The 17,292-nt window shown below is 39.8% G+C and overlaps 1 protein-coding gene across 1 annotated transcript in view; it reads left to right on the plus strand.

The window, feature by feature from the left end:
- The window catches only part of LOC132856372 (cyclic nucleotide-gated cation channel beta-1-like), a 34,953-nt gene that overhangs the window by 5,443 nt on the left and 12,218 nt on the right, over positions 1–17,292 (plus strand). Inside the window, 17 exon segments of the mRNA XM_060885948.1 lie at positions 857–956; positions 1,071–1,096; positions 1,988–2,093; positions 4,354–4,378; positions 4,468–4,558; positions 5,388–5,503; positions 6,544–6,601; positions 6,702–6,777; positions 7,119–7,146; positions 9,492–9,780; positions 10,126–10,269; positions 10,800–10,859; positions 12,771–13,056; positions 14,372–14,405; positions 15,350–15,844; positions 15,846–16,085; positions 16,273–16,438. Coding sequence (XP_060741931.1) covers positions 857–956; positions 1,071–1,096; positions 1,988–2,093; positions 4,354–4,378; positions 4,468–4,558; positions 5,388–5,503; positions 6,544–6,601; positions 6,702–6,777; positions 7,119–7,146; positions 9,492–9,780; positions 10,126–10,269; positions 10,800–10,859; positions 12,771–13,056; positions 14,372–14,405; positions 15,350–15,844; positions 15,846–16,085; positions 16,273–16,438 — 2,340 coding nt within the window.

Genomic DNA, 17,292 nt, shown 5'->3' on the forward strand with positions numbered 1-17,292 from the left:
TTGAAATACATTACATATTAATAAGTGTAGACTTGTATAAATCAATGGCGTTAATGTTAACTTGATTGAAAGTATTAACTATAAATAAAGCTGTGTTGTGTTTGGCTAATTTGCTAATTTTGACATGGCCACATAACAGTTAGCCTGTTTTCTTTGCTAATGTCAGGAAAGTCTAGCATTGATACCACTAGCTAATATACCAGTGAAACTTTAGATAATTGTAAGTTCCTACATTTAAAAGTATATATCGTCGCTGTCAGGCGGAATCCTCGTATCTCCAAAACCATTATTTTTCAGGAAATTAAACAAAACGCCGTACCTTATCTGCAGTGCACAGGGTTTAGTCCGCGTTGCAGTGGATTGTCTTGCGCTAAATTCCTGTCCTCAGACGAGCACCAGAACTAGCGGGGGTCAAGATTTTTTTTTTCTTTGAGCCCAGTGTTTTGAAGACATTTACCTCAGAAGACGTGTTGATTCGTTGCGACTCTTCTTGAGGAGAAATATGCCGTGAAGCTCTCCCGCGGAGTGAGGAAGAGGTGGACAGTTGAAGTGTCCAATGGAGTTATGAGATTTGCGCTCAAGCTATTTTCAAGACTTTAGATTGGTTAATAACTTGTAAAAATAACAGACCCACGTGGGGACTGACCAATAGCATCCATATGTGAAAAAATATGAAATTGACAAAATTTAGACATACGAGGTTTCCGCCCGACAGCGACGATATTTATATATATATATATAAACATTAATTTTCTGTACTATTTCTACTCTGAAACTACAACACACCAAGTCTGCCTTTAACTGAACACTGAATCTCAGTCATCAGTTATAAAAATGTGAATCTGTAAATCTGCAGTGTTCAGAGTGGGTTGCTGAACTGGCTGTCTAATGGTTTCGTGAGTGCCCTGCCACAACCTACCAGAAGCCCGACCCTCCACAGAGCCGCCATCGCCGAGGTCAAGGTTTTCCCTTCACTGTGAACTATTAATCCTAGCTAGCAAACCAGTGAAACCAGTGAAAGTTACTAAAAATCATCCTAACTCCCTGTTCTATATGTCTATGTTGTACAGTCACATCAAGATGAAGATTCAGACAGGTAGGATGAACTTGTTTTTTATAGACATATGGACATGGACAAAAGTATGTGCACCCCTAACCACAACACCTCTATGTGGTTTTAAGTTATTGAGACATAAAGAGGTTGAGCCAAAACCATGCTCCAGCATGACAATGCCTCTGTGCACAAAGCTTCATAAAGACATGGTGTGTACTGTAGGTGAAGGTTGGAGTAAAATCTTGAGTGTCCTGCACAGAGCCCTGACTCTGATTCAACCCCACTGAACACCTTTGGGATGAACTGGAGTCTCATCGACATCCTGAACATCAGAGTCTGATCTCACTAATGCTCTGTAGCTGAATGAAGGAACACAAATCCACACCGCTACATTCCAACATCTAGCGGAAATCTTCTGAGAAGATGAGAGTGAGGCTGATTATAATGGCAGAGGCCACTGTGTGAGGGTCAGGGTGCGCATACTTTTGGCTATATAGTGTACCTCCATGCTGGTTGGTGTTGATTAATTTTCTATGACACCTGCTTTCTATGAACGCGCCTGTTCTTATACATGATCATTTCTATAGTCACCAGGATTTTTTAGGTCAAAGCTACATCAGTGAAAAAAGTGTGTTATTGTTGATCTGGTCACTTTTACTATAAGTAGATGATCTTAAACACTCATGGAAGGAGTCTCCAGTGTCAGTACTTTTTAACAGGGAGAGAAAAAAAAGATTAAAGACACTAGAGAAACTTGTGCCATGGAGGTTTCACATCATAAAAAGTAAGTATACATGGATATAAAAGTATAACATGCTATTTGTTAACAGAAATTTGTACAAACATCATTGGCAAATGCTGTGATACAAAAGAAATATAGGACATTATAGGTAGTTACTGGGAAACTAATCAACGATGCACAACCTCCAACAGACCAGGAGTCATTGGCTGGATCTCGGGGGGAATCGAGAAGGTCGTCCCACAGCCTGAAACCAAATACATGGAGAAGGGCGAGAAACCTGATGAAGAAAATACAGAGGCATGTTTATTATCTTCATCTAAGTTCCTGTAATCATCAAACACAATCTGTTTTAACTAATAAGACCTTAATGATGGTATCTTTCATTCATTCATTCGTTCATTCATTTTCTACCACTTATCCGAACTACCTCGGGTCACGGGGAGCCTGTGCCTATCTCAGGCATCATCGGGCATCAAGGCAGGATACACCCTGGACGGAGTGCCAACCCATCGCAGGGCACACACACTCTCTCATTCACTCACGCACTCACACACTACGGACAATTTTCCAGAGATGCCAATCAACCTACCATGCATGTCTTTGGACCGTGGGAGGAAACCGGAGTACCCGGAGGAAACCCCCGAGGCACGGGGAGAACATGCAAACTCCACACACACAAGGTGGAGGTGGGAATCCAACCCCCAACCCTGGAGGTGTGAGGAGAACCTGCTAACCACTAAGCCACCATGCTCCCTCTTTCTTGGACATATTAAATATATATCATTGAAATATTCACAATATGGGTTGGAAAAAAGTAAGTACGTAAAGCCCTAAGCTATTGACATGGAAAAGTTGGAAACCTGGCGTCCAGCTAATGAGACAAGATTGTAGAATGTTTGTTATTTTAACTATAAAAAGCACTGAATCATTTTGTGTTCGCCGTCCAAGAAGCATCTGCTGATGTGAAGCATCTGCTCTTGTGAAGCAAGACCAACAATCAAGAGTTGTGGAGTTACATAAAGCTGAAAAATGATTCCAAAGTAATCTCAAAGCGCTTATATATTCATCAAATTGTCTATAAATGGATATGATTTAGTGCTCTGTCTACTGTCTCAAGATGTGGCCATCAACAATCAACAAAAAGAATCCTAGACTGGCAGCTAAAGGCCGCACTAGAATTGGTTAACATAACACGAGTCTGCTATACGGAAAACATTACGCAGGCATGATGTCGATGGCAGGACACCATGAAGAAAGCTGCTGCTTTCCAAATAAAACATTGCTGCACACTTAAAGATTGCCAAAGACCACCTTGACATTCCAAAATGCTGCTGGAAAATTGTTCTGTGGACCGATGGGTGAGTTGGTTGGGAAGAACTACAGCATTACGTATGGTGTAAAAAAGGAACCACATGAAAATGCAGGGTCTGGACCACTTTTTATCATTTTCAGGATGTACATCAAGATAACTTACAGAACAATATCAGAGTGACCGTGTGCTCATTAGAAGCTGTGTGAGCCTAAACGTCAACGTAAATACAGAACAAAGAGAATGCTTTAAAAAAAAATGAAAGAAAGTCCAGTCCAGCCATCTCCTTAACCTGAGATGCTGTAGAAAGACCTGAAAAAAGAAATTCACACCAGACTTTTTAAGAATGTTGGCAAACTTTCTGTTTGTGTGTTATTAGCATAAGCACATTGTGTTTGATGAAGATGTGGTCGCATTTCACGACTAGTAAAAACAGAAAACCGACTAGGGTACTTTTGCTTTCCCCTGAAAATGTGTGTTGTATTCAGATATTTTATCAATTTCAGTTTTAAGTAATAGATATTGGAGTGACAGTAGGACCTTTTTTTGCTTTAAAATGTACTGGACTGTATGTATATATATATATATATATATATATATATATATATGTGTGTGTGTGTGTGTGTGTGTGTGTGTGTGTGTGTGTGTGTGTGTGTGTGTATATATATATATATATATATATATATATATATATATGTGTGTGTGTGTGTGTGTGTGTGTGTGTGTGTGTGTGTGCGTATTTATAATGTGTGTATATATATATATATATATGTATGTGTGTGTGTGTGTGTGTGCGTATTTATAATGTGTGTATATATATATATATATATGTGTGTGTGTGTGTGTGTGTGTGTGCGTATTTATAATGTGTGTATATATATATATATATATGTGTGTGTGTGTGTGTGTGCGTATTTATAATGTGTGTATATATATATATATATATATATATGTGTGTGTGTGTGTGTGTGTGAGTATTTATAATGTGTTTATATATATATATATATATATGTACGTGTGTGTGTGTGTGTGTGTGTGTGTGTGTGTGTGTGTGTGTGTGTGCGTATTTATAATGTGTGTATATATATATATATATATATATATATATATATATATATATATATATATATATATATATATATATATATATATACAATTTTTTATGCCAGAAAGCTCATGTAATTCCAGAAAGATGTTTCCTCTTATTTGTCTAATAGAAATCTTAAACAAATTTATTTTTCATTCCAGGTTTATGATATTAAAGAACTTCCAGGTGGGTGTCTGTTCAGCCGTCATCGCTGTAATACTGATCAAATGGTAGAGTTTTTATTAAAATCGTCTCTCTGCCTGTTCCGTCATCAGATGCAGAGCCTCTTCCTAATGTTCCAGTGGTGGAGATGATCTCTGAGGACGAGGTGTCTGAAGCACATCGTTCTCCTCAGGTCCCACCGGGGTGAGCTACATGCATGTAGACTGCTGAATTATGATATTTTAGATGTGAAGCATCTTATATGTGTGACTTTGTGATTATTACAGTGAAGAGCTTGAGAGTGTAGCTAGTTATATGAAATGAGTCCAAGGATGAGCATAAAATGAGTCTTCATGGCCTGCTAATCGTACTACAGGTGAAGTTTAGGATGCTCTTTCCATGAAGCACATGAAGGCAGCTTTCTGTCCTCTTCTTCATACAGTACATGCATCTCACAGATGCATATGATTGGCTAGCATAGCTGTGATTGACACAGGAGAGCGAGAGAGTGAAAGAGCGAGAGCATCCCATTTTTATTTTTACATGCATTTAAATCCATTTAAGAGAAGAATGTAATTTAGCTGAGGGGGAAAATATTCTGCTTTCTAAATATCAGGCTTTTCTAAGCCTTAAATGTTCAGCTTGAAGCTCATAGTATCTCACGATTACTCTTTCTTGCACTCAATCTTAGGTAGGTAAATTCTACCTAATCTTAAAAACGTACAGTAATTAGCAAGAGGTGGAAACAGTATAAAGATCAAGCGGAGCTAAAGCACATGGCACGAGACCACAAGACAAACAAACCCCATGGTCCAAGCCATCATGACAATCTTCTACACGTTCCTTCATCCTTGTGTGGCAACCAAGTGGTAGAGCAGTTTCTTGATCTATCACAGAACTATCAAAAAGCTCGAGTAAATGAACTGGAACTGGAGTCTCATCGACATCCTGAACATAAGAGTCTGATCTCACTAACTGATCTCGACTTCGTCTTAGACGCAAATCGCTTTCTCCCTCTTTCTTCTTTTATCAGTGGAGTGGTACAGTGGATAAAGACCGGGTTCCAAAGCGCTCTTCCGTACCGCATGCCCCGTCCACCAGACCACTCAGAAACCGGCTCCCAAAGATCATCACGCTGCTCAGATAAAGGTACTTATCCGAAATCATACGAATTATCTGCTGCAGGAAGATAGCAATTTCTATACCTGTTACCCAAAATGAATAGAACCTATAGGGCATGTTTTCTCATACAGAGGAGCACCTAGGGGGCAGTTTCTCCACAGTTAGTGTCTTCTTGTACGTAGGGGACCTTTATCAGGCAGTGCATCACATATTCTCCACTGTAACACCAACCTAGATGACATTTCATCATTTTTCTGTTTGCCATTTGGGCATTTCAGTACATTTTCCTGCATTTTATTTGCAGCACCCAAGAGGATAATTTAGTCAACTGTTTTGACCATGTGGTCGTTGTGGTGGGTCGTTAAGTGTTAAATCTTAATTGTGCTCTATATTAGTTGGGATAAATGTTGGGGATAAATATTAAATAAATTCAGAACTTTATTATTTTCCTTACGTTTCTACTGTATATTTCTGTAAAGCTGCATTTGCTTAGCTTAGCGGTTAGCACGTTCACCTCACACCTCCAGGGTCGGGGTTCGATTCCCGCCTCCGCCTTGTGTGTGTGGAGTTTGCATGTTCTCCCCGTGCCTCGGGGGTTTCCTCCGGGTACTCCGGTTTCCTCCCCCGGTCCAAAGACATGCATGGTAGGTTGATTGGCATCTCTGGAAAATTTTCCGTAGTGTGTAATTGCGTTAGTGAATGAGAGTGTGTGTGTGTGTGCCCTGTGATGGGTTGGCACTCCGTCCAGGGTGTATCCTGCCTTGATGCCCGATGATGCCTGAGATAGGCACAGGCTCCCCGTGACCCGAGGTAGTTCGGATAAGCGGTAGAAGATGAATGAATGAATTAGTTTATCACCAGACTTCTAGAAACAATAACGTACTAGAACGAGCGTAATAATATAAACCTGTGGATTTGCAGTGCTGCTGTTTCAGATTTGTGTTAAAAATGAAACTATTTTAATTTGTAGAATTTTATTTAACCACCTCGAGTTCTTGTGTATGCGAATTTGATAGAATTACGTCTGTTGAATTAAAGGCCATGTTTATCGTTCTCTTCTGTCACAGTGTTCTCACCTCCCCCTGAATCGGTAACCAGCCTGACAGAAGTCGAGCCTAAAGTCAAGTAAGTTAACAGTCAGATGTTAGCTAAGAATCTGTCGAGGAGCTTGTTTTATGTGTGTTCTGTGTGACGATGCCTCGGTCCGTGTCTTTATCGTTCCCAGCATGATGGGCTGGATCACTCACGGTCTCGGCTTGGCCTTGCCCCAGCCTGTTATAAGAAGCAAAGAGGATTATGGGGTGAGTCAGATCCCAGCACTGCTTTAAAGCAAATGTTTTCACACGTTATTCCGTTTAACTGTAATCGCAGCTGATCGGACGAAACGTTTCTTGGGTTTGACGTTTGTGTCCTTTGTTTTGCTATGAAGAAAAAAAATAAGTGACTTTAATCTGATCCAATTTAAAGTGCACTTCACCATGTTATATCCTGAAACTATAATAATCTAAATATGTGTGAATAAATGAATAATGTAGAGAGTAAAGTAGAAAGAGTCAGTGTGTGCTTTTTAAATAAATGTCATTATTTTTTAACTCATGCATCATTTTAACCTCTTGTTTCTATCTTGTTTTCTTTTTCTCAGGTTGTAGCAGAAACGGTTACACAACATGGTATGTATCTTGTTGTCTGATTTTTCACAAGTCTCTTCATTCACACTTTACACGCAAACTGATTTCAGTTCCTCATACCATAACAGAGTAAATAACGACACAAACGACTATCCGAGATTACAATCTGTGTAACTGGAAACCAAACAGTAAGTGTGTGTGTGTCTCTGTGTGTGTGTGTCTGTGTGTGTCTGTGTGTGCGTGTGTGTGCGTGTGTGTCTGTTTGTGTGTGTGTGCGTGTGTGTGTGTCTGTGTCTGTGTGTGCGTGCGTGTGTGTGTGTATCTGTGTGTGCGTGCGTGTGTCTGTGTGTTTGTGTGTGTGTGTTTGTGTCTGTGTGAGTGTGTGAGTGGGACCTATGTTCTAGCAGTTCATCTTCTCCTATTTCAGAGGAGAGGCTCCTCAACGCATGCACACACACACACACACACACACACACAGTATGGACTATGGAAAAAATATAGTGTCAACTGAAGGGAACTTGTGTTTTTCTACTACCCTATAGGGCACATTTTTCCATACAGATGATCACCAGGTTTCTCATCATATTATTCTATGCCATAATGACACCCTATAGGGCACTTTCAATAGATTTTGTCTACCATAAGGGCATAAGGCACATTCCATACATTTTATCTACCAGGGTGACACCCTAGAGCAGGGGTGTTAAACTCAAATTCACAGTGGGCCAAAATATAAAACTGAGATAAAGTCACGGGCCAAACTGAATACTCACTCACTCATCTTCTACCGCTTATCCGAACTACCTCGGGTCACGGGGAGCCTGTGCCTATCTCAGGCATCATCGGGGATCAAGGCAGGATACACCCTGGACGGAGTGCCAACCCATCACAGGGCACACACACACACACTCTCATTCACTCACACAATCACACACTACGGACAATTTTCCAGAGATGCCAATCAACCTACCATGCATGTCTTTGGACCGTGGGAGGAAACCGGAGTACCCGGAGGAAACCCCCGAGGCACGGGGAGAACATGCAAACTCCACACACACAAGGCGGAGGCGGGAATCGAACCCCCAACCCTGGAGGTGTGAGGCGAACGTGTTAACCACTAAGTCACCGTGCCCCTCCCAAACTGAATATTTATTGAAAAATGAACTGCAACTGATATCTAATGTTCAACCTTTTTCATACGGAAACAAACTTTAGTTTTGCTTGAACACAGGATTTGGAACAACCAGAGCTTGATATTACAAACATTTAATTTAGAAATTAAAATTGAAATAAAAGACACATCAGTGGTTCATTTCTTATTTAAATAAATAAATAAATGATGCCTCTCACTGGATCATTTTAAGTTCCTTTTTGAAGTGGATCTTTTTCAAAACCAACAACAAAACAACCAAAAATAATCATTTCATTCAGTGAAAATCCAACTTTTCGACTAGTGTCTTCTTATGTCTTATCCTTACGTTACACGTTACACTCCCCGTGACCCGACACGTTAGCTCCGCCCACAAGACAAACAGGTCTGTTCTTTATATTCGTGAACAGATAATCTGCCTCCCAGCTGTCTTGAAAGCTCTTATTGTCCATCTTTCATTTGGCCATTTTTCTGGAGGGTGAAGTTAACTTGCCCGACGGGACTGTAGCACGGTTGTTGACTGTCAACAGAGAATGAGGGGCGCTTGCTGTTCGTGACTAAGCGTCAATACAGTGGCAAGGCATTCTGGGATATGTAATATTAGCGGAGCATGCGGCTAGCCAGCTGAAATGTACATTTGATATGATCCCGTGGGCCAAATATAATAACACCGCGGGCCTGAGTTTGACACCCCTGCTCTAGGGGGTAGTTTATGGCAATATAGCTAAGGGCCAAACAGTGAAAAAGTGAAATCGAGTGAAAACTTTTAAAGATCTGACAGCGCCAAGCTTAAAACAAGCAAAGGCACAGATATGTACTGAAATATCTCTTTCCTAAATAGTAGAACTTCATGTATATTAGATCTGTCCTGAGGTTGGCCAATAACGCTCTTGTTTGGTCTCGAAACATTCTGTAATGTGATGTACATGAGTAAGTTATTTATATGTTATTAAATAGTATAAATTATAATTATACCACAGTGCTGTTCAATGCTGTGCTGGATTCTGATTGGTCAGAAGGTAAAGTTTATTCTAAGGAGAGTATGTTTATTTATATTATTTATAATGGAACGCGTCTCTGGCATCAGCACTTATTTACAGTCAGTCATTTTTCCGAGTCTGTTATTGACTTATTCATATATATTCAGATATTTTACATATTAAAAAAAACATAAACAAACTTAAACAGGTTAGACTTGGCAGCAAATTCATATAAGGTATCTTCTGCATATTTCCAGCTGTCCACTCTAGGCCAAATTCCACAGACCTGGTCCTTGAGGATGTCAACGCAGAAGATGTCCAGGATCAGGACCAGTACCTGGACCAGAAGAACATTTCTGAGCATCCGTCTTCCCCTAAACGAGCAGATCCGGAAGACCGATCGGATCCAGAAACCTTGAGTCCATCAGCACCAACGTCATCTCTGAATCAGGAAGACGTCGAGACACAAACCGGACGATGGACATCCTTCATCGAGAGCATCAAGAGAGAAGCGGAGGATATCGCCATGGCAACTTTGGAGGAACGGTTGGTGTCTCACTTTGTGTTCTGGAAATTTTTAAAAATATGCTTCATACTGCTGAAAGACATCTACAGAAGCACTTCATATTTCTGTTGTTAGGATGTTTTATGACACTCGTTGCACATTAAATGTATGTTTGTTACCATGAAGTTAGTTTTGCATACATCCTTTATCAAAAAAAAAGATGTAAAGAAATGTAAAAACAAAAAACACAGAGCTTCCTTGAACATGCTAGAACCTACAAAGTTCTGTATTAACAAATTAATGGACTGGACCTGAAGAGTTCCTCATACAACTGAAATGTGTGTGTGTGTGTGTGTGTGTGTGTGTGTGTGTGTGTGTGTGTGCAGGTTGCGACAGGAGCGTTTGGAGATGGCGAGGATGGCTGAGAAGGTGGCAAGACACGCAGCAGAGGTGACTGTCAGAGAGCTGGCAGGAGCCCGAGTGACCGTACACACACCAATCCTGGAGGTGGAGGAAGAGGCTGAGCCAGAGTAATCACACACACACACACACACACACACATAAACAGTATATATATATGGGGGATGTGGTGGCTTAGTGGTTAAGGTGTTGGACTACTGTTTGGTAGGTTGAGAGTTTAAATCCCAGGTCCACCAAGCTGCCACTGCTGGGCCCCTGAGCAAGGCCCTTAACCCTCAATTGATCTGTTGTATAAAATGAGATTAAATGTAAGTCGCTCTGGATAAGTGTGTCTGCTAAATGCTGGAAATGTAAATGTGTGTGTGTGTGTGTGTGTGTGTGTGTGTGTGTGTGTGTGTGTGTGTGTGCATGAAAGTAAGCTAAGCTAAGTAACACTTTGCTACTTTGAAATCTAAAACCAGGACTAGCTGGAAGTCCCCCCAAGATAAACCCCCCAACAAAAGACTTCTGTGGGCGTAGTGTATTTGAGTTCAAGAAATGTTTTATATGACAGATAAACACTCGTGTGTACCGTGTGACATGCTGAGATTTGAAATAACTTTCCTCCACCCGATCTTCTAACTTTGAGTTGATGTTTCAGGTTGCAGGAGCTGAAGGACGAGGAGAAAGAACCCGAAATTTTACACAGTAAAAGCACAGAGTGAGGGCACAAATTCATAACCTTTACATATAACAGCACGCTGTAGTGTTCTGTCTGTTATAGTGTTAATTTCGTCAGACGAGACGAAATATGTTCGTCAACAACCTTTTTTTTCACGACTAAGACGAGACGATGACAAGACTGCACCACTGTCCAAAAACGCTGACTAAGACTAAATTAACACGCATTATTGTTGACGAAAAAAGACGAGACGAAAATGTTTTGTATAAAATAAAAACTAAGATAAAATCTCTCTTCATTTTCATCTACAATTGTCTCTGCTTTTTCATCAGCTGTTACGCCTTTAAAATATTCACAACAAGTTCGCGGCTTCGCGCTGTTTAGTGTGTGCGTAGAAAGAATTCGTCCACACGCCGCTCAATAAAAAAAAACACTCCTGAGCACAAGTCCACCCCTGGTCTAGTCAGGCTTTTTGTGTTAAATTATATTTCCTGTCCCTGCGCAGGCTCTTTTATTGTACATGACAGCTTATGTCCCGATGACCGGTCTTTACATTACGATTAAAAGCAGTATCAATAAAGTAAAAAATGTGATGTGCGGTCAAGTTCGAGTGAAACATGTGAAACACTTTTTTACTGAAATGTTTATCAGTAATAATCTCAGTAATAATGTGTTATTTTAAAAAAAGACTACAATTTTTTGACTAAAACTAGACTAAAATTAAAAGACTTTTAGTCGACTAAAACTTGACTAAGATACCTTGAGTTTTCTTTTGACTAAAACTAGACTAAAATGACGAGACTTTTAGTCGACTAAAACTTGACTAACAAAAAAAGATATGTGAATGACTAAATATGACTAAAACTAACAAGGACATTTGGCACAAGACTAAGACTAAGACTAAATTAAAAATAGGTGACGAAATTAACACTAGTCTGTTACTCACCCAGACTTCATCAAAAGTGCCACACTTCCACGAATCCCCCCAAATAAAACAACTCTACAGGACTTACCAGGTGTATTGATGTTATCAACTCACATTTATTGATTTATTTATTGTTATGATTTTATACTCAACATATCTGAAATTAATTCTATTCGAAAATACCCCACTTTTGATGGAAACCTTAAAACCTGGCAACCCAGCACATCTCCATTAAATCCTGTTGAGAAAGAAAGGCTAAATCACACATGCAAATTATTACTCCGTTGTCATTCAGTGCAGTAGAACATGTGGGGTGGTATTTATACACCCTGTTTATCAGAGTTGTATGTAATTAGTTTATGACTCTTCTGCGCCCTCTGCTGGCGACATGGTGTAGCTACTAGTCCATATTTTACATCTTACACTAAACCGTATGCGTCTAATATTTCAATATCAGCGACTTTTAATGTATAGTTTTTTTTTTAAATGTTTATAATAATTATAATAATAAAATTTAAAAAAATATTTTTTTAAATACGTGTGATGCAAAAGGTAGCCTGGTCAACAGTCACCACAGCAACCGCATCCCATAGCAACGACGGTTGCCTGGTAACCAGTCGAGCATCGAGCTGCTTGTTTACGCGCAGGATGGCGGAGCTTCAAGCATCAAGCTTCGGAAAACACTCCGAGCACAAAATGAACTAATATTTATCCGTTAATCAAATGCATATTCATGATAATGAAGATAAAGTGGCATTAGGCGCTTTTATTCCTGCAGATCTTGTGTTAAAGAGATACCACAGGATTTAACAGTGAGTTCATATGTTGAAGATTTGATTCTTTCACTTCTTAATTGTCTTTAGTTGAATTATTTTACAGCTTTGAAGCTTCTCTGACAAAAAAAAATTGTTTTTGCGTTTTTTTGTTAATATTAATATAATATTCTGATATGGAACATGAATAGATGTCCACATTATGTGTGTGTGTGTGTGTGTGTGTGTGTGTGTGTGTACTGTATGCAACAGGTGTCAGGAACTATCTCCAGTCGAGAAGTTCACCCAGGAGGCTGAAGGCCCGGTAGAAGACCCACAAGAGGCAGAGGAAGAATTAGAAGATGAAGATCGTGTAGAAGAGCCATCTGCTTCTCCTGAACCTGTTAGACCAGAAGCCTTTCCAACTGAAGAGCCAGAAGAAGAAGAGGAGGAAGAAGAAGAGTCTGATGACTCATCAGAGGCAGAATCAGAGCCAGAGCCAATCACTCGGCAGCCGAGGTCATGTGACGGAGCCGGTGTGAAACAGAACGTCACCCAGGTGAGGATTTGTGCTTGTACCTGGAGATGAGAACTGAAGCGCTATCACACATCTGACTATCATGTGACGCTTATCTTCTGAAAAGGCTTCGTTGTTACCGTCATATGTGAAATATATCAGTAGAACACATCAGAATCCATCATGATTATTTTAGAGCTAGTGTTTAAAAGTTTTTACAAATTAAAGGTGCAATTTATAATATATTAATGTGTTTCATAACACACATAACAATCATACAATTTTCAACATATCAAGGAGCCGTAATATTGCCGTTTTTTTAACTAATCAGCATTGCGTACATTATTTTAATTTATGGACCATAAATTAGCTCCGCCCCCTTCAACCTACAGACTCTAAAAAGTACAAAAAATGGCTTCTTTAAAAGCTTAAGCATAGACATATTGTCTACTATTGTCAGTTTTCCAACAGGATGATCTCAGATGATGGTGTACATAAATCTTATTATTATATAGTATTATACAATTATTATCTTACACAATTATTATCTTACACATTATACAATTATCTTATTATTATACAATAAGTTAAAAATAAGTCTTTATAATTAATTAGTTTCTAAGTTAACTTTTTAATTGCACTTAGTAAAAACTTGACAAAGGGGGGCACGGTGGTTTAGTGGTTAGCACGTTTGCCTCACACCTCCAGGGTCGGGGTTTGATTCCCGCCTCCACCTTGTGTGTGTGGAGTTTGCATGTTCTCCCTGTGCCTCGGGGGTTTCCTCCGGGTACTCCGGTTTCCTCCCCGGTCCAAAGACATGCATGGTAGGTTGATTGGCATCTCTGGAAAGTTGTCCGTAGTGTGTCAGTGTGTGAGTGAATGAGAGTGTGTGTGTGCCCTGTGATGGGTTGGCACTCCGTCCAGGGTGTATCCTGCCTTGATGCCCGATGACGCCAGAGATAGGCACAGGCTCCCCGTGACCCGAGGTAGTTCGGATAAGCGGTAGAAAATGAATGAATGCATGAAAAACTTGACAAAACATTATGTGCCATAATTACCTAATATATCTTTCCACACCCTTCACTCACACAGTTGTGTCTCCTTATATGTCCATTAAAAACATTTAGTTACATGTTCATCAGGAGAAAAAAGAAAACATCTGTATCCATACAATAAAACACCGGATCTCTAAACTTTACATCTTAATCTGAACCTTCTGTTCTGTTTGCACTTCAGAAACCTGGAAGTTTTTTTGAGTTTTTCTCTCGTTCTTTAAGTGTATCGTGCTGAAGTCTCTCGTTGCAGATCTGTTTTAAACATCTGTCTCTTTCTAACTCGCTACTTTTTCTGCTTTCAGGACAATCGCATGTTAAATGAAGAGGGAACTTATGGTAAGGCTTTTTTATGTGATATATAAAATATGTAGATTATATTATAACTACAGTCTAGTGTATAATAAATGTATAGAGTCCGTATACAGTGAAATGATTTTCAATGGGCTAAGTGGAACTGTTAGAAAGGTTTGCGAGTCGCAAAAGGTGTTCGTGTTTAAAAAAAAATAAAACACTGTTTAACAATGTTCATAAATTTTACAATTTACATTTTATATTTATGACATTTGACAGACGTTCTTATCATCTTAGTCTCTTACATACATCTCATTTATAGAACTGAGCAGTTGATGGTTAAGGGCCCTGCTCAAGCGCCCAGCAGTAGTAGAAGCTATGCAGTTCTTAGAACACACGACTGTCCGATCAGTAGTCCAACGTCCTAAGCACTGAACTCTCACTCATTGTGTTCAGTAACTACTTAGTCCTGAGGCATAAATACAACCATCCATCACATGCACATATCCTACACTCTCACATATATTTAGAATACACAATGGACAATATTCTAGATTCTGTAGTGTAAAATAAACTAATATCAGTATATCAGTACTCTATAAAGCGATATAGAGCACCCAGTGTCTTTTTATCTGTATCGGGCGTTATATAGACTACATACTCGACATTATGATACGTTTTGGGGTGATCTGGACAACCTGGAGGAAACCTACAAGGTGAGAACATATGGTCACTTTATTACTACCAGATCAACATAATGCCATCAATTCAACAATCCATTAATGTTCAGCATTTTTTATTTGTTTATTTAATTAGACAAGTATAAAAATAAAAAAGAGGCAGCGAGTGAATAAGTATATGTCATTGAAGGGATTGGTGTCCCTCTCAAGGTGCAGTCCTGCCTCTGGGCCCATTCTGACCTTGGCACTGATCCTACTTACTAAATCAATAAACGAATGAAAGCTAATGACTTGCCATTCTGCTTTCAGTTCCTTCCAGATGTGATGCGCTGAAGGCCTGCTTCATGCGTATTCCATATGCTCCAGTTTGCCTCGACCGTTTCAATCAGCTGCTGAAAGAGAACAATATCACCCCACCTCAAGTGCCCTCCGTACCTAAACTGCCCTCTCGACTATCGCAGATCACCCAACACTTCCCCCATTTGCCTACCAGACTCAACCAGCTACCTCAACAAATCACAGAAATTCCCCAGCGTATTTCCCAGCGTGTCTCCAAGCTTCCTGAGCACTTCCCTTCCTTCCCCCAGAAACTTCCCACTTTCCCTGAAAGATTTTCCTGCAGGTTTCCCAACGGACTTCCCAAACATCCTGAGAAGCTACCTGATTTTGCTCAACACTTCTCCAGCTTGCCTCAGCGCTTATCCAATATTCCAGATCACCTAATCAACCTTCCTCAATACTTGTCCAGCATTCCTCGTCAGTGCTACACCAGTCTTCACCGTCTGAGCAGCGTCAGACCTCAAAATGATGCCTAAACCTCAGCAGCAGCAGCAAAGTCTGGACCTGGAGCTGGACCATCTGGTCCGCCAGTCCCCCATTCACATCTCCCGTACCCCGTCCCCTTCCTCACCTGGTTCTGTGCTGGATTTGCCCAATGTCCCCTTCTATCCCCGTCTGCCCCCCATCAGCCCATCCCATACGTTCTCAGGCCTCTCCAACCCCACCTTTAATGCAGAGGATGAAGCCACTTCCGCCAGACCATCAGGTGATCCTTTTGGTGGTCCTTTGTAATTGTGTTTGTGTGGATTTTTGCACTTTCTAGCTATACCATGTATACATATATATAATGTTTATACACTGTATAAAATTATTCCTCAGCTTGCTCTTTATGAATCTAACCTAGGGTTGATTTTCATAAGGATGTGTTACTGTTACTGCTGTTCCTCCTGCAGCTAGCTCCAGAATGAGCGTTCACCCAGCCGTAAATGTGGAAGATATGGACTCAGACAATGAGCAATGTGGGAGAACTTCCCACCACATGCCCCAGATCATCACCCCACAGGACCCCAACCTCAAAACCCTCACCGTGCCTGGATCATCCAAATCGAGCCGTTTCAGGTTTGGACTTCTTGTCGGTGAAACACAGTAGTTTGGTCAGTGCTAGTTGATTAATTGCAGCTAACGTACACTGCAACTTTTGTTTTTTAGTCTACCTGGTATCAAGAGTAAAACTTACGTACGTAAAATTAGCCTGGATAATCTTCTGTGAAATCTTGTAAAGTTTGCTTAAGCCATTTGGTACCATTAGCAGTACCGTTTACAAAAATGACCTCAGAATGTTTAGTGATAACCATTTTAGATTAGCTCACGTTAGATGAAATGTCCTCTCGAATAGAAATATTATGTTTTTTAAAATATATGTTATCCTGTCAATAGGCATCTATAGCATATACGCAGTACAGAACATAAACATTTATGAATGCAATTTAAAAAAATGATACGAATGGAAGTTTGGCTAGACTAACTCATGCTAGTTAGTTAGCTACCATTAGTGGTATAAATGGTGTAAACATTCAATTCAATTCAATTCAAGTTTATTTGTATAGCGCTTTTTACAATTGACATTGTCTCGAAGCAGCTTTACAGAACATAAACATCGTAAACGTAACGTATGTAAACGTAAACATCTAAGAATAAATCTTAAAAGCCTTTTGCAAAATTTTAACCCATGTTAGCCTTCTAGCTAAGAGGTAATGATTACATTTACATTCATGAAAACATTTAACATGACTTAAAAATCCTCTGAGGAAAATATCAGATAGATAAATTGGAATAAGTTAGAATAAGTGATAAAGTTATAATTCTCTCAGAATTCGTGTCAGGTTAGCTTGGGATATCTGTCTAGCAGTGAACATTATGGATATTTGTGAATATAAACTAAAATATTTTAAAATCCTTTCATGTTAGCTAAC

The sequence above is a fragment of the Tachysurus vachellii genome, chromosome 13, assembly GCF_030014155.1.
Source record: "Tachysurus vachellii isolate PV-2020 chromosome 13, HZAU_Pvac_v1, whole genome shotgun sequence".
In the NCBI taxonomy this organism is placed as follows: domain Eukaryota; kingdom Metazoa; phylum Chordata; class Actinopteri; order Siluriformes; family Bagridae; genus Tachysurus; species Tachysurus vachellii.